This window comes from Pinus tabuliformis, chromosome 9 (genome assembly GCF_031772625.1).
Source record: "Pinus tabuliformis cultivar Carrire ecotype Pingquan chromosome 9, CPIR1, whole genome shotgun sequence".
Classification (NCBI taxonomy): Eukaryota; Viridiplantae; Streptophyta; class Pinopsida; order Pinales; family Pinaceae; genus Pinus; species Pinus tabuliformis.
Genome location: NC_142307.1, coordinates 789879072 through 789897654, shown reverse-complemented (window position 1 = coordinate 789897654; position 18583 = coordinate 789879072). Strand labels below are relative to the sequence as shown.

The following is an 18583-nucleotide window of genomic DNA, read 5'->3' as shown; positions in this document are numbered from 1 at the left end:
TCATTTCTTTCTCCATGTTTCGATTCTGAGCACACATCAATTGGTATTAGAATTTTTATTTAATGTTAATTGAGAATTCAATCTTTGATTCACAAGAGCAAGCTTGGTGTGCTTCTGCTCATCTAGGTGAACTGTTTGACTTTTCTCATCTTGCTCCACCTCTGGTCCACATCACCTATAACCAAATAACCACATGAAGGCATTGTAAGCATGATGCGAGTGCGTAAATTCATCAGATGTAATAAAAAATTGCCTTCTTTTGACCAGGTTTTCTGGCAACAAGCTCTTAAGGTGAACTTTATGAGACCCAAAAATAAGTAGTCCAAGAATTAAGATTGCTATGGTTGAATTTAAACGGTATGTGGTATAAGAAATCAAACTAGTAGAACAACTTTATTTGGCTCGAAACCCTTTGGTTTTGAATCTGCTGGATTCTTGGAGAGTTTTAAGGTGAAAGGATGACAAAGCACTGGTGAGATAAACTTATACAAATTCAGCATAGGAAGTTTAATTCTGTGCAATATCTATGTCACAATTTTTTATAATTAATAAATTATCATGTTTTTAGCAGCCAATATATTTGCATGATGCACATTCATTCTAGGCATGTTTTGTGGGATTTGCTCATGTTATGTGTCTATTGATATTTTTATATTATAACCATAACTAAGAATGGTAATATCCCCTGATAACATTTTTGGGAATTCTAACATGGTCACTGTATTTTCTATGTTAACGTTATCAGGAAGGAAGGGATCTGGATAACAGTGGTCAAGAGTCATTGCCTTCAGGAGACTCTGATGATAGTTCAACCGCTCATCTTGAAAAGGAGCAGGTGAATACCTTGTAATTAGTTTTCACCATTTGAAGATTAAGATGGATATGATTTTCTTCGGCATTTAGACTGTAAATTGTTATCACAATATTTCAAGCAGCTAAATAAAGTGAGCTTATTCCTTTTGACGTTGATAGATGTATGTGGTATTTGGATTTATTGACAAGATTCACCTCAACAGGATGATTTTGATGCTTCCAAAATAACAAGTGGATCTCCCCTTCCAGGAGTTAAGGTACTATTATGCATGTAGATACTTTGGAACATGTCTTCATTTCTTCATAAGGTGGAAGCAGACTATGGAAAGTGGCAAGTTAAATGAATATATTGGTTAGTATTTTAGAACAAAAGATAGTCAACACGACTGCTATATAGTACAGTGTAGGCAAAGAGATTGATAATGACAATGTGCAACTTTGAGCTAGTTCCTCTTCTTCTATTTTAAATTTCTGCTAATCAGTTTTATGCGATGCTGTATACCATTTTTTGTTACCATGTGAAGCCACCTAGTGAGCCTGTAAAGATTCCAAAGGCAACGCTGGATGTTCTCAGAGATCAAGTATTCGGCTTTGATACATTTTTTGTTACAGGTCAGGAACCTTACGAGGTGAGAACACAGAATTTTAAGCATGCACATTTAATACAGGCAATATCTATTTTGAATGTGTTGTGAAAACACTAATTTTAAGTACGCATATTTAATACGGATACTATCTATTTTAAATATGTTGCAATTCTTACTCACCATTATCATATTTATAAATTCATCAATAATGAGAACAATCAAATAGTTATTGAAGTTCATAATTGGGCCCTTGAGTAAGGGAACTAGAGAGGAAAGTTGGCTTTATTTTTTCTCGTGGGGCAGAATGTTTGTCCACTTGTTAACATGAAAATATTCTTTCCTCAATAATTCTTGTGGGGCAGAATGTTTGCCCACTTGTTAACATGAAAATATTCTTTCCTCAATAATAGTTTTTCTTTTGGAAGGATATGCTATTTCCACCATTAACACTGTGCTTTTCCATGTCTTTTATTCTCGTTTTTTAAAAGAATGACCTAAAGCTGGTTTTCTTTTTTCTCGTTGCATCCATGAAGTATCCAATGGTTGTTTTGTCATTCTTCATGCAGATTTTGTTTTCGTAATGCATTTGTTCAAAGTAATGCCTCTCTCTTAGCCTTATTAAAAGTTTAGTTAGGTAACTTTACAATCTCAATGCTAGATGATTGGATCAGTAGAAGTTGACAGCCTTAATACTTGTTTCCAAATTCTAGCTTTGAGTTGCTAGTTTGTAACAATACCCCGGTCTGTAGTATGTTGCTCTATATAAGTGAAATTAGTTGCAATATGAATTTCTAAAATTATCCTGTTGTAAGAATCTAAGAATATTCAGTCCATTGAACTATTCTCTTGAAATAGTAACACATAGGCGAGAGACCCAGATCCAGATCCAATAGTATCTTTGTATCCAATAGCCTTATACTGTCAAGGAACTAAAATAAGTAATTAAAGATTGATGGCCACAAGTAGTCAGGGGCTAGAGTATTGAAAAGTAGTAAAACTCACTACTATGGGCTGCCTTCTAAAATGTTAATCTACATAAACTTAAAATGCTTCGAATAAGATCCTTAGAGCAGCAGCCAGTTGGCCCAAAGGGGTTGGCTTTTTTACGCTTTGAAAATGCATGGTTCATTTGCATTTTAATGGGCCTTTCTTATCTTGCCAGCAGAACAACATACCCTTGGAGTACAGTGGCAGTTATAGGCTGTACGAGACACTTATGGCCATTTGGGTTAAAAAACAAGTATGGCCATTGTGGAGAACAATTATGGCTGTTTGGGTTAAATAATGTCCATTTACAGCTTCTCCCTTCAATAACAAAATAGAGGATGGGTTCAATTAAGATTGCGCAAAAAAGAGGAGATCCAAATAGGCAGAACATCAACAGGAACAATTCAGAGATAAAGTGCAAGCCAACCCAAGACAAAACAGACTAAAAAATGATGCACATGTACATCCAACCCAAAACAGAATCTCAGCTTTGAGGTTTTTTAAGGAAAGGAAGCTTTAGGTTCAGAATATAAACTCTCCTTTCCTCTTTTTGTTGGGGAGGGTAAAGAGAACAATCATCCTGTTGACCACTACCGGTCAACTACCCATGCAGTACACCCCCTTTTTTTTGCAAAAAGGGGTAGCACTCGATCGACATGTCCGTGCCATCCTGCAGTCATCAGCAGCTTGATCATTTTAATTGTAAACCCAGTCTGCATGTATGAATTGTAAATAATCTTAGCAGATATGAGTCGTGTATGTAAATTGCCTAGGTGGACCTAACTTTCTAATGGTAATCTACATCCCGGAAGGTTTTTCGTCTCACCGATCCATGATCGGCAGAGTTTTCCTTCAGCGTGACCCCAAAGCCGGGATGGATTTTGTCATTAGAATTTTAGGAGAATCCTAGTGTGTTAATCTGCTAGATTATAGTTGTGTCGCAGAACTGGGTGGTTTATGAGGGTCTATGATAAAGGGGTTTTCCCCCTTAAGATGTAAATTGTAAAAGTCATGATGAAAAGTGTCTTGAGGGTTAGAAAATGTTTTAATCCCCTCATAAGTCCTAAGTCCTAGGTCCTAGGAGATTTTTTCAAAAGCTAAGTTCGAGGATCCATTTTAAAATGAATTAAAAAATTAAATAAATAAATATAATAATAAAAAATAAAACATTATAAAAATAAAAAGAATAAAATAAAAAATAATAAAAAAATTATAAAATAAAACAAAAACCCTAAAATAATAAAATAATAATATTTTGAGTGAATGCATGCAAAATATCATTTTTTAATAAATTAACAAATTCGACGGATGAGATTAAGAGATGTCTTGATCCTCATCGACGGTCGAGATCATTTCGACATGGATCACTCGAACTAGCCGTTGGGATCTTTTCCTTTAAATAGGGTGCTAGGGTTCATTTGAGATGAGAATGGATCTGTGAGTCTTGCGCTGAAGAAGCTCTCTTGTAGTTCATTTCTTTTGAGCAATAAAGAAGACTTTGGGGTTAAAAATCTTGCTGGTGTTACTCTTTTGAAAATGCTGTAAGATTGTTCCATTTTTTCTGCATAATTTTATTTTCAGCCATTAATGATAGCTTAATGAAGATTGATCTAGGCACAGGTATCTTGTCTGATCTTTGGGGTTTGAATAATAGTTTAGATTCTGAAATATAGTGGCAGGTATCTCCATTTGATCGGGGTTTCACTATTGTTTTCTCCTTCTATGTTGATGGTTGATTTTAAGCTGTGCAGGAAATCCTTTTTTTCAGATTACCGGGCGTTAGGGGAAGTTCTCGGCTGAACCAGCCAACTCCCGGGTTGTGTTTTCTGAAAGAGCCCAGCCAGTTCTTGATCCCGGGCTTATCATTCGAAATATTTTTTATGAATGCATGCAGGGTTTTCTGAAGCGTTTTACATTAAAATCAAATTCTGAAAATATTACTGCTGTTATTGCTAAATCTGGTTGTTGCAGAGTCACAAAACTGTAAATAATTTTTCTGGCTCCTAGGGGTTTTTTTTTTTTTTTAGGGTTCTGGTTGCTTGTTTCATCGCTTTCAGGTCACAGGTGCAGGTTTTGTGGTGAGTTTCAGTGGCTTTTTCTGAGTACTCCGTTCCATCTTCGTGTTGCTGGCTCTTTCAGAAATCAAATCCGCAGCTGCAAGCTCCTCGCCAGTCCATTTTCATCAGACCCTCATTCTTCTCGTTCATCCTGCGTCAAAATTACCCCTGCTTGCTCCATTTGCTGTGGCTCATATCTGCGTTCACTCTCATTTACGTTGCCAATCGCTCCTCAGTCTTGTCACGCATACCTACGTCCTATGCTTATCTGCTCAAGTCGTGCCCACAGTTTCGTTCTTCTACTGTGCACACCTGCAAAACGAAATATACACGGGGGGCTGGTTTATATATGCATAGGCGTTTTGAGATTGCGTCCTGCATATACTCAGCGCTCAGCATTTTTTTTTAACAGGGTCAGCGCAGTTTTGGAATACGCCTGGGGTTTCACTGGGAAATGAAGTCCTGAATGGCATCTGCGTGGCTTTAATATCCTGCAAGAGACCACACCATTTTGCTGTCTACCGCCGTTTCAAACAGTGGCGTGAGGTTATATCAGGTATTGACATGACTGCGTAAGAAAAGCCATTCGATGTGAACCATTTAACGCCAGGTAGTTAATCTGAGCAAATCGAAGTCGTTCAATGCAGTGCTCAGGTAAGTTTTCAAATTCGATTCAAATTTTTTTGACCCCCGCTGCAGTACATCATCGTATCGTAGGTTTCGAATTTGTCAACACGCCTAGGAACGGCCCGCAGGCCCGTCGAGCGCTCCACCATCACCTGAGCTCACGCTATTTTTTCTAAGGGGCTAACGCGTCATGATTTTCGAAATGTCCATGGTTAGGCTCTTCACGTTTTTGTCTTTAGTTTTAGGTTTCGTTTCGGTTTCATGAAGTATTAAAAAGAAAAGAGGGGTAGCGTTTAAATTTTAGGTTCATCATAGTTTTAGTTTAGTTTAAATTATTTTTTTTCTTTTTTTTTTTTAAAGTTTCATTTATTTTGTTTAAAATTTAGTTTCGTTTTATTTTGTTTGAATCTTTTAAAAAATAAATAAATCGTAAAAAAAAAAAAAGCTTTAATTTTTAACTTTTTGGTTTCATTTTGTAGATTTGATTAAAAAAAAAAAAAATTGGTTTAGGTTTAGAAATCTAATTTTTGATTTAGTTTAATTTGATTTCATTAATTTGGCTAAATAGTTAGATTTTATTTCATAAAAAAAATTTAAAAATTTGAAAAAGTATAAAGAATATTGTGGAAGTTTTCTTTTGCCAGATTCAGTTATTCTCGGGAAATTATCACGTCATATTTTTTTTCACGCTGAGATTTAAATTTATGTGGAATGAAAGTTTATCATTTTAGACAAGTCTGCGCATGAATGATCATCTTAAAGATTAGCTGCATATGATATCTGGTTAATGATTTATAATTGCGTGGTTGTTTAAGGCATTGATTGAAATTTTCTTGATTGCTGGATATCGGTCATTACAGGAACTTTGTGGTTTTGGCAGATAATCTTGCGCTCTTCTAAGTCATTTAATGATAAATGATGGCTGTTCATGGTTTATATTTTTACATCATCTAGCAAGTAATCGTTTAAACATCACGCTCATAAGGCACTGGTCTGTTAAATTAATAAAATCTTTTAGTGCTTCGTGTCTCCCAACCTAACTGTTTGGCAGTTGGTCTTCATCATCTCATAGGGTCTACCCCCCTTATCCGTGGGAGACAGGCTTAAACGGAGAGACCGGGGATCAGGGTGACAGCCCCCGGTCTGAGGGTTGTCGTGTCAATCTGCGCGACAACATTTTTTGACGCCGTTACCGGGGACAGAGTTTTTCTGTTCCTGGCGTTTCATCGACATTCATCTTCTCATCTTTCTCATCTCTCATTTGAGCTGGCAGATTCAATCTTTTGGGTTATCATTTGGATCTTTCATCACCTTATCTTTCGTCATATCAGAAACTTCTCTTCGATTTGTTTCTTGTTTGGGTGGCGACTCCATTTTCTTATTTTCCCAGACAAGAAACCTCTCTCATATCAGCGTGTTTGTTGCTTTTTGGATCTTAGAATCAGATTCATTGTTCAAGTGGCGACTCCACTTCTTTCATCTATTATTTTTCTTGAGCAGAGATCTCGTTCTATCATCCATTTGATCCCTTATTATTCATCATGGATTATTCATTTAAACCATGTCATTTTACTGACCGTCTCCATGATTTTCCGGAGGAGGCCATTTCTAAATTACCTGTGTTCTCGGGTGGTGATTCAATCGTTGTTAGAAGGCATCTAGGTTTGTTTACTCGCATAATGATCATATATTGTAGACCCCCTCAGTTTAATCATGAAGATATCAAGATGCGTCTTTTTGTCTTTTCTTTAGAGGGTGATGCTTTGAATTGGTTTAACAATTTTCCTAAGGATTCTTTCACTTCTTTACAAGACATTGTCAATGCTTTTAAAGATAGATATGGTAATCCAAACAGCTTGCCTTCTGCCCCTAAAATTGTGCAACAGAATAAAAGTAATTTGATAAAAGGTCCAGCTGACGGTGAAAGATTCCAAGACGATTCTTCATATCAGAATGTGTCATCCACCTGTACTATTGCAGATCAAATTCATGATAATGGAAAAGCAGGGATAAGTGACAACGAAAAGGAAGATCAAAAGCAAATTATACAAGAACTAATGCTGCTGGTAAAAAATATGGAGATTAATCAAACTAATTACGTCAATGATGTGAGAACTTTATGCACCCACCTGGAAAAACGTAATAGGGAGATGGAGATTATGCAAAATCAGCATGCTAAAGAAATTGAGGCCATAAAGACTAATCATGACACAGTAATTAGTTTCATGCAAAGCAAGATGTCAGGCTTAGAGGAAAATATGGCGACCATGAAAGCTGATCATGATAGGGAAATTAATTCTATGCAAAACAAGTTATTAACTATGGATGAAGAAATGACTATCATGACGTTCGATCATAATAATCAGTTGGCCACCATGCAAGCAAATCATAAAGAAGAAATAAACTCCATGCAGCATTGCTTGATGAATATAAAGGAAAAGACTGATAAAGTAATAAAAGATATGGAAGAAGACCATGTCAGGCAAATCAATGCTATAAAGGTTGAACACTCTAGTTAGATGGATGCCATTAAAATACAGGTTCAAAAGTTTCAACAATGGTCAAAGGATGAGAGAAACTAGGGGACATCAACAGATCAGGAGCCTTCTCATTTGTCGCAACAAGTTCCATCTTATTATGAGGAGGTCATTGGTTCGATTGAAAGATGGTTAATTGAAGGTGATCCAGATAGACTTAAAAATGATAAAGATCAGATGCAGGATAAAGAAAGACATGTCACGCATATCTTACATACTTCATCTGATAGCTTTGAAACAGAAAGTTACATGTCATCAGTGATACAGCCTGCCACAAAGAAAAAGCGCAAGAGAAAGAAAATGAGAAGAAGATTTGATGCATCAGACGGCCGTGAGCAGCTTGATTTTCGGATAGGAAAAAGTCCTACCATATGCAGAATTGGACATGGCACATCCGACAAGCAGCCGACAGATTTGCCTGAAAGCAGGCAAATGCTCAGTATACACTATATTGAACACATCTGATGCCAGGGGCATCCGCTGTATTTCTAACCCTACTCCTTGTTTTTTCCGCATTTTCATTTCTGTTTTAGGATTAGATTTACTTTTCTAGATAGTTAATAAATGAAGAGCTTATATCTTTCATGTGCTTAATGTTATATGATGATTTTTTGGACGGACGCTACTTATATTTTGTTGTGTTGCATGGATGCAGATTCTGGATTCTCACATTCCTACAGAGCAGCAACGTGTCCCCAAGTAGAGCCAGATGTTGACCACTACTGGTCAACTACCCATGCAGTACACCCCCTTTTTTTGCAAAAAAGGGTAGCACTCGATCGACATGTCCGTGCCATCCTGCAGTCATCAGCAGCTTGATCATTTTAATTGTAAACCCAGTTTGCATGTATGAATTGTAAATAATCTTAGCAGATATGAGTCGTGTATGTAAATTGCCTAGGTGGACCTAACTTTCTAATGGTAATCTATATCCCGGAAGGTTTTTCGTCTCACCGATCCATGATCGACAGAGTTTTCCTTCAGCCTGACCCCAAAGCCGGGATGGATTTTGTCATTAGAATTTTAGGAGAATCCTAGTGTGTTAATCTGCTAGATTATAGTTGTGTCGCAGAACTGGGTGGTTTATGAGGGTCTATGATAAAGGGGTTTTCCCCCTTAAGATGTAAATTGTAAAAGTCATGATGAAAAGTGTCTTGAGGGTTAGAAAATGTTTTAATCCCCTCATAAGTCCTAAGTCCTAGGTCCTAGGAGATTTTTCCAAAGGCTAAGTTCGAGGATCCATTTTAAAATGAATTAAAAAATTAAATAAATAAATATAATAATACAAAATAAAAAATTATAAAAATAAAAAGAATAAAATAAAAAATAATAAAAAAATTATAAAATAAAGCAAAAACCCTAAAATAATAAAATAATAATATTTTGAGTGAATGCATGCAAAATATCATTTTTTAATAAATTAACAAATTCGATGGATGAGATTAAGAGATGTCTTGATCCTCATCGATGGTCGAGATCATTTCGACATGGATCACTCGAACTAGCCGTTGGGATCTTTTCCTTTAATAGGGTGCTAGGGGTCATTTGAGATCAGAATGGATCTGTGAGTCTTGTGTTGAAGAAGCTCTCTTGTAGTTCATTTTTTTTGAGCAATAAAGAAGACTTTGGGGTTAAAAATCTTGCTGGTGTTACTCTTCTGAAAATGCTGTAAGATTGTTCCATTTTTTCTGCATAATTTTATTTTCAGCCATTAATGATAGCTTAATGAAGATTGATCTAGGCACAGGTATATTGTCTGATCTTTGGGGTTTGAATAATAGTTTAGATTCTGAAATATAGTGGCAGGTATCTCCATTTGATCGGGGTTTCACTATTGTTTTCTCCTTCTATGTTGATGGTTGATCTTAAGCTGTGCAGGAAATCCTTTTTTTCAGATTACCGGGCGTTAGGGGAAGTTCTCGGCTGAACCAGCCAACTCCCGGGTTGTGTTTTCTGAAAGAGCCCAGCCAGTTCTTGATCCCGGGCTTATCATTCGAAATATTCTTTATGAATGCATGCAGGGTTTTTTGAAGCGTTTTACATTAAAATCAAATTCTGAAAATAATACTGCTGTTATTGCTAAATCTGGCTGTTGCAGAGTCACAAAACTGTAAATAATTTTTCTGGCTCCTAGGTTTTTTTTTTTTTTTTTTTTTTTTTTAGGGTTCTGGTTGCTTGTTTCATCGCTTTCAGGTCATAGGTGCAGGTTTTGTGGTGAGTTTCAGTGGCTTTTTCTGAGTACTCCGTTCCATCTCCGCGTTGCTGGCTCTTTCAGAAATCAAATCCGCAGCTGCAAGCTCCTCGCCAGTCCATTTTCATCAGACCCTCATTCTTCTCGTTCATCTTGCATCAAAATTACCCCTGCTTGCTCCATTTGCTGTGGCTCATATTTGCATTCACTCTCATTTACGTTGCCAATCGCTCCTCAGTCTTGTCACGCATACCTACGTCCTATGCTTATCTGCTCAAGTCGTGCCCACAGTTTCGTTCTTCTACTGTGCACACCTGCAAAACAAAATATACACGGGGGGCTGGTTTATATATGCGTAGGCGTTTTGAGATTGTGTCCTACATATACTCAGCGCTCAGCATTTTTTTTTAACAGGGTCAGCGCAGTTTTGGAATACGCCTGGGGTTTCACTGGGAAATGAAGTCCTGAATGGCATCTGCGTGGCTTTAATATCCTGCAAGAGACCACACCATTTTGCTGTCTACCGCCGTTTCAAACAGTGGCGTGAGGTTATATCAGGTATTGACATGACTGCGTAAGAAAAGCCATTTGATGTGAACCATTTAACGCCAGGTAGTTAATCCGAGCAAATCGAAGTCGTTCAATGCAGTGCTCAGGTAAGTTTCAAATTCGATTCAAAATTTTTTGACCCCCGCTGCAGTACATCATCGTATCGTAGGTTTCGAATTTGTCAACACGCCCAGGACCGGCCCGCAGGCCCGTCGAGCGCTCCACCATCACCTGAGCTCACGCTATTTTTTCTAAGGGGCTAACGCGTCATGATTTTCGAAATGTCCATAGTTAGGCTCTTCACGTTTTTGTCTTTAGTTTTAGGTTTCATTTCGGTTTCATGAAGTATTAAAAAGAAAAGAGGGGTAGCGTTTAAATTTTAGGTTCATCATAGTTTTAGTTTAGTTTAATTTTTTTTTTTTCTTTTTTTTTTTTTTAAAGTTTCATTTATTTTGTTTAAAATTTAGTTTCGTTTTATTTTGTTTGAATCTTTTAAAAAATAAATAAATCGTAAAAAAAAAAAAGCTTTAATTTTTAACTTTTTGGTTTCATTTTGTAGATTTGATAAAAAAAAAAAAAAAAAAAAAAAAAAATTGGTTTAGGTTTAGAAATCTAATTTTTGATTTAGTTTAATTTGATTTCATTAATTTGGCTAAATAGTTAGATTTTATTTCATAAAAAAAATTTAAAAATTTGAAAAAGTATAAAGAATATTGTGGAAGTTTTCTTTTGCCAGATTCAATTATTCTCGGGAAATTATCACGTCATATTTTTTTTCACGCTGAGATTTAAATTTATGTGGAATGAATGTTTATCATTTTAGACAAGTCTGCGCATGAATGATCATCTTAAAGATTAGCTGCATATGATATCTGGTTAATGATTTATAATTGCGTGGTTGTTTAAGGCATTGATTGAAATTTTCTTGATTGCTGGATATCGGTCATTACAGGAACTTTGTGGTTTTGGCAGATAATCTTGCGCTCTTCTAAGTCATTTAATGATAAATGATTGCTGTTCATGGTTTATAATTTTACATTATCTAGCAAGTAATCGTTTAAACATCACTCTCATAAGGCACTGGTCCGTTAAATTAATAAAATCATTTTAGTGCTTCGTGTCTCCCAACCCAACTGTTTGGCAGTTGGTCTTCATCATCTCATAGGGTCTACCCCCCTTAGCCGTGGGAGACAGGCTTAAACGGAGAGACCGGGGATCAGGGTGACAGCCCCCGGTCTGAGGGTTGTCGTGTCAATCTGCACGACAACACATCCCATGGGTCTCGAAAGGATTAAGGAGGAGGAGAACATGGATCCAAGAGTGAAAATCATAAAACAGAGAAGTTAACAAAAAACAATGACTCGGTAGATAGAATGGATTCCATGTAGTATACAGGTTTGTGTGAAAATTCCTAAACCCGGAATCCCTACTGCAACAAATTGATGTTACTTCTTCTACTTGTTAATCCATGCAAGTTATTTACTGTGTTATTTAATCGAAGTAAATACAATTGCAATCTTCACTATTTAAATTATAAGCGGAAACAAGAAACCGAGCTAGAAAGAAATGCAACACATATACATAGTTATTTTTGGACCCAATGTCCCCAGAAAAACCCAGTGCGGGAAAAACGGTGTAGCAGCTGAGGGTTTTATTATTAAGCAGTAGTAATTTCTAAATACAATCTCTGGATGCCTTCCTGACAATCCAGTTATAGAGAATATCGCTGATAGAGAGATAAGTGAGGTTACTTCACCCTATCACTGGAAATCCTGGCTGATCCAGCCCCTAAATGAACTGTCCCTAGACGCCTCTGCGCAGTCACTATGTCAACCCAACATCAAACCCTCTGGGGACAACGCCACTCCTCTCGATTGATTGATTTGCCTCTGAGAAATCGATTTCTTCCCTCCTAGTCTCACACCCTGGCTTCTGGCTCTAGGAATCGATTCTCCAACAAATTTACAAATTCCCTCTGGGCTTCTGCACTGCCTCTGGATGGCCCTGCGTGGCTCTGCGTCAGCCCCTCTGGCTTTGCGCTACCATTGTTGGATCTCTCTCTGCCTTCTCTGCTGAGTATTCTCCGACTGGGAAAGATTTCCCTTCGGATACTATCCCTGCCCCTCTCTGCAAAAGATCACCATCGAAAATCCCTCTGGTAGCTCCTCTGCTTCAAAAAATTGAACTTCTGATCTTCGCTCTGTGTGTTCCCCAAGTTCCCATCGAGCCTCCTCTTATAATCCTCTCGTTGATCAATCAACGACCCAGATTAGATTCTAATCAATGGCTAGGATCATATTGATTTGATCTTTGCCTTCTTCTAGAAGTTTCACCCATTAAAAATAATTAATTATTTTAATAAAACTGTTTCCAGGTGGAATTTCCCAAAACGATTTCTAGGTATTGGAGAATGCATGTGTCTAAGCCTCCCTGCAAATTTTGAGACTTAGAACACATCCGATGCTACCAGAAATCAACGCTCCCTCTTAGCGAGGAATGTGCTCTAGTAATGCAACCTGTTGAAGCATCACCCTGATTCTGAACCATATCCCTCTGCGCTGCTGATGTTTGACATCTTGTCCACCAACTACTGCGCAAATGCTGCATCTGTACTACTGTTGACCCTGCCATTGTCAACACTGCGTCCGTACAACAACTCCCTCTGAAATTCTGCATCCGTGCTACTGCTGGCCCTGCCACTGCCAACACTGCATCTACACTACAAACTTTCCCAACTGCTGCTGCTACTGCATAAGCAACAGAAAAGCATCCCAAATTATTGAACTAGTGTTCTATATGATGCATCCCGTTGCTGGAGTCTCACTGTTGCTAGTCTCTGCACCAACCCTCTAAAGTCTCTGCACTACTGCTAACTCTGCTAGGTGCCAACTACGCTGCTGCCAACTTTGCTCTGCATTGCTCAGTCTTTGGAACTCCTAGCCACTGCAACTGTCACTCCGACACTCCTCTGCACCAATTGACACAGGCCCATCCTGCTACTACTGATCTGGGCTCCCGTAGCAAGGTATTGATCCGAGAGGTGGACTCCTCAAGGATGTTGCCCATCTGCAGTCCTTTCTAACTATAGCTCTAAATTAGCCCACCTCCCTCCTAGAGGTATCTCGGCTGTCATGGTAAACTCCTCCTCGATCTTTGCGGGTGCAGCCTTCGGATCGTGCTTCTCATCCTTGTCTCTCTTCCTGAGAGGACACTGTGTAGCGTAGTGACCATATTCACCACACCTGAAGCACTTGATCTTCGAGACGCCCTTCTTCCACCTTCGTTGCTCCTGCTGCCCCTTTGTTGCGAGGGCTGCATTCTCCTCCTCCTCCTTGGGCTTCGACCCATTGCTGCTGCTACCGTCAAGTTTGCACTTGACCAAGTCTCTCCTCAGCTCCTCTTGCTTAAGAGCTGCCCACATTCTGTCTCAATCTGGCAAAGTCACCCTGCCCAGGATACTCTAGAGTCTAGACAAAAACTTGCCACTCCTCTGAGACTGAGTTGAGGGCCAGTCTAACCATCTCGAAACCTTGAGGTGTCAACCCCACAACTGCCAGTTCATCTCGGGCTTCCTGAAGCTTCACAAGAAATGGATCTGTTGACCACTATGTGTCAACTTCCCATAGCAGTACACCCCCTTTTCTTCGCAAAAAGGGATAGCGCTTGATCGACATGTTCATGCCATTCGACAGTCATCGTCGACTTGATCATATTATGTTGTAAACCCAGTCTGCATGTGTGAATTGTAAATAATCTTAGCAGATATGAGTCATGTATGTAAATTGCCTAGGTGGACCTAATTTCCTAGTGATAATCTACGTTCCGGAAGGTTTTTTGTCTCACCGATCTATGATCGGTAGAGTTTTCCTTCAGCCTAACCCCAAAGCTGGAATGGACTTTGTCATTAGAATCTTAGGAGAATCCTAGTGTGTTAATCTGCTAGATTATAGTTGTGTTGCAGAATTGGGTGGTTTATGAGGGTCTATGTCAAATGGGTTCTCCCCCTTGAGATGTAAAGTTGTAAAAGTCATGATGTAAAGTGTCTTGAGGGTTAGAAAATGTTTTAATCCCCTCATAAGTCCTAAGTCCTAGGTCCTAGGTGATTTTTCCAAAGGTTAAGTTTGAGGATCCATTTAAAAATAAATTTAAAAAATTAAAAAAAATTAAAAAATAACTGAAAAAAAAAAAATAAAAAAAAAAAATAATAAAATTTAAAAAATAAATTTAAAAAATAAATAAAAATTTAAATAAAAATAAAAAAATAAAAAAATAAAGTAAATACCTAAAAATAATAAAATAATAATATTTTTGAGTAAATAAATGCAAAATTTCAATTTTTAATGCATTAAAAAATTCGACAGATGAGATTAAGAGATGACTTGATCCTCATCGACGGTTGAGATCATTTTGACGTGGATCACTCGAACTAGTCGTTGGGAATTTGTCTTTTAAATAGGGTGCGAGGGGTCATTTGAGATGAGATTTGATCTGAGAGTCTGGTGCTAAAGAAAGCTCTCTTGTAGTCATTTTTTGTGCAATAAAGAAGACTTTGGGGTTAAAAATCTTGCTGGTGTTACTCTTCTGGAAATGCTGTAAGATTGTTTTATTTTTCTGCATAATTTTATTTTCAGCCATTGAGGATAGCTTAATGAAGATTGATCTAGGCACAGGTATCTTGTTTGATCTTTGGGGTTTGAATGATGGTTTAGATTCTGAAATATAGTCGCAGGTATCTCCATTTGATTTGGGTTTCACTATTGTTTTCTCCCTCTATGTTAATGGTCGATTTTAAGTTGTGCAGGAAATCTTTTTTTCAGATTACCGAGCGTTAGGGGAAGTTCTCGGCTGAACCAGCCAACTCCCGTATTGTGTTTTCTGAAAGGGCCCAGCAAGTTCTTGATCCCGGGCTTATCATTTGAAATTTTTTATGAATGCATGCAGGGTTTTCTGAAGTGTCTCACGTTAAAATTAATTTCTGACAATACTACTTTGATTATTGACAAATCTGGCTACTAAAGAGCCTTAGATCTGTAAATACTGTAAATTTTTTTGTTGGGTTTAGGGTTTTCAATTTCGTTTCTTGCACATATTATTTTAGGTTTTTGTTTTCCATTTACAGGTTGCAGTTTTCTGAAGATTTCCGAGGGTTTGATCAAAGTTATTTTGCTGCTCAGGGTTTATTTTTGTTACAGGAAAAATTCTTTTTTTTGGGCAAGCTGGATTGCTGCCATATCTGAGCTCCCTGCTTTCAATCTGCAAAATACATCCCATCCCACACAGCTGCCTTGGTTCCACGTGTACCTGCACACGATCTTTAGCTGCCATCGAACCTGCACATCAGCAAACTCATCGATCCTTAGTCTCCCATCAGCTGATGAGCAAACCTGCAAACCAAACAGAAATTTGCCCTCCTACGCTGCAACGTTCTCCCTCTTCCGCCATCGTCCAAGCTATTGCGTTCGTTTTTTATTTACCTTCAGCATCCCCTCTTGCTGTTTGTATGCTGCCACACACCTGCAAAATGCATCAGACCGGTTCACCCTTCCACGCTGCCTCTGTTCAAAACCTGCAATGATAAAACAACAAATCAATAAATCCGCATCACCTGCTAGCGGTTGTCATTGCCATTCCGCAGCTGCTCTCACCGCCGTCCAGAACCTGCACCTGCAGCAGCAAAACACCTGCTTCACATGCTCTGTTTTCAGCCGTCGAGTATCCAGACCTGGTCACCTGCGTGCTGCGTCCCATCTGCATCCTCCGTCAAAACCTGTACAAGACTGTAAGAATCACGTTTTTTTATTTTTCACGGGCCAGGTAATGCGTTTTGGTATATACGGGCCAAGTCTTTTTTTTTTATGCGTTGAATGGTAAGGTAGTTTTAGTTTAGGTTTAGATTTGCATTTTATTTCAGAGCTAACGTAGGTCTTTTTCCTTGATTGATTCGTTTTAGATTTATAAAAAAATTAAAATAACAAAAAAAAAAATTCGACTTTCATTTTTATTTTTTGTTTTAACTGTGTGCGATTTGATTTTAGATTTAAAATTTTAGGCTTCAGTTTTGATATTTTTTAGTTTAGTTTAGTTTTAAAGTAAAAAATGTCATAAAAAAATGTCATAAAAAATTCATAAAAAGAAATTAAATTTGGATTTTCATTTTCATCTTATTTTATTTTGTTTGTTTTGATTTTTATTAAAAAAAAAAATAATAATAATACTAATCTCATAAAAAATATAAAAAGATTTAATCTTTACTTTTTATTTAGTTTAGGTTTAGCTTCTTTTTTTTTTTTAAATTTAATTTAGGTCTCATAAAAAAAAAAAAAAAATTTTGTTTTCATTTAAATTAAAAAAAAAAATATTAAAAAATGCCATAAAAGGTTTAAGTTTTAGACTTTATATTGTTTTATAGATTAGGTGTTAGTTAGTTTTGTTTGGTTTGAATTTTGACTTCAACAAATAACATCTAAAAAAAATAAAAAAAAATTCTAGAAGTTTGATTTTTGTTTAAATTTTAGTTTTTTTTAGAATTAGATTTTTTAATTTTCATCTAGTTTAGAATAATTTTATTTCATTTAAACCAAAAGGAAAAAAACAAAAAAAAATAAAAAAAAATTAATAATAATAATAATTATAAAACTTCAAAAAATCATAAAGAATTTGTTTTTTTATAGTTTAGATTTTGATTTAATATCATTTAGATTTTTTTTGATTTAAAAGTTTCATTTAGTTTTAAAATTTTGTTTTATTTGAAAAATATAAAAATATTTTGTGAATTTTTTTGCCAATTTCAGTCTTGGCTCAGGAATTTCTTAGGTTTCATCTTTTATGCTGAGGCTAAAATTTTGATGTGGGAATTAATGTTTAATATGATTTAATGTTCATCTGAAGATTAACTGCATGAATGTGATCTCTGGTTAGCATTTTACGTGGTTGTTAAAAGCACTTTATCTTTCGAAATTTTAATTGCTGGAGTATCATTAAGTTGATTATCTCGCATTTGGTGAAAAGTTAAGCTTTGTTTGATGGTAAATGATTGTTGATGAGCTCATATCTCTGCAGCATTTGATAAATAATCGTTTCATCATTCATTTCATAAGGCACTGGTCTATTAACTTAATAAAAATCAATTAAGTGCTTGTTCCCCCTCGTGTCTCCCAACCCAACTGTTTCACAGTTGGTCATTCATTTTCCCATAGGGTCTACCCCCCTTAGCCGCGGGAGACAGGCTTAAACGGAGAGATCGGGGATCAGGGTGACAGCCCCCGATCTGAGCATTGTCGTGACAATCTGTGTGACAACAGGATCAATGCGTTCCCCCTTCTGCATCTACATAGATCTCCTAGTACATCTTTCGTTGCTCGGAATATCCCTGATACAATGTTGACAATGCATCCTATTGATCACTGGGATGACACCTGATGATTATATGAAAGACTCCATGCCCAGGGATGCTCCAGAGGACACTTGTACCATCAGATATCATCTGTCAACAGAGTTTTTTAACTCTATTTCTATCTTCTCATCATCTTTCTTGTACCCAGATTCCACACCTTGCGGGGAATTGTAATAAGTGATACTAGTGAAATTGTATGGGGTATGGGTAATCAAAATTACACCTCTCACCCTCAACTTTCTACTATGACACACTTTGAGGGTTAATAATGTGTTTTGGACCCTCAAAACCCACATTTCTTAAGATTAGTGGAAATTGTGGCATTTAATTAGACTAGAATTAAATAAAATAGAGAGAAATAATTTATTCCATATGATAGAATGACGTGGAAATGACTTGAAAATTATCCTAAGTCAAAGAGTTGAGTCAATAGACATGTGGAAGATGACTGAGCACACTGCATCATAAATACACCATTATTTCATAAAATCGAATTTCCCAGAGATAAAGCAACAGTTGCACATGTGGAAAATCGAATTTATTAGAGGAGCTCATGCATTGAAGGAATATTCCATGGTATATTTGGACTGAAGATTAGGTGGGGCCTCATCTCACAGTTATCTCAGGTTCTTCTACTCTTAACACTCCACTCTTGAGGATTACGAGTTTCACTTGGCTAGACTATGAGTTGCACATGGAGGAATCACGTAGAGCTATCTAGGGATCATCTACATATGTGGCATCACTTGGTTCGAGATTGCATTTGTTGACTGGAGTTATCACATTACTTGGATTCACTCATGGATGAGTTTACTATGCCATATATGGAATTCGATTTTGCT

The 18583-nt window shown here is 37.0% G+C and overlaps 1 protein-coding gene across 1 annotated transcript in view; it reads left to right on the top strand.

Moving 5' to 3' along the window:
* Window positions 1-18583, top strand: part of LOC149151108 (putative zinc metalloprotease EGY2, chloroplastic) — a 398174-nt gene that overhangs the window by 117826 nt on the left and 261765 nt on the right. Inside the window, exons 3-5 of the mRNA XM_089440546.1 lie at window positions 746-835; window positions 1017-1070; window positions 1338-1442. Coding sequence (XP_089296672.1) covers window positions 746-835; window positions 1017-1070; window positions 1338-1442 — 249 coding nt within the window. The remainder of the gene's footprint in view (window positions 1-745; window positions 836-1016; window positions 1071-1337; window positions 1443-18583) is intronic.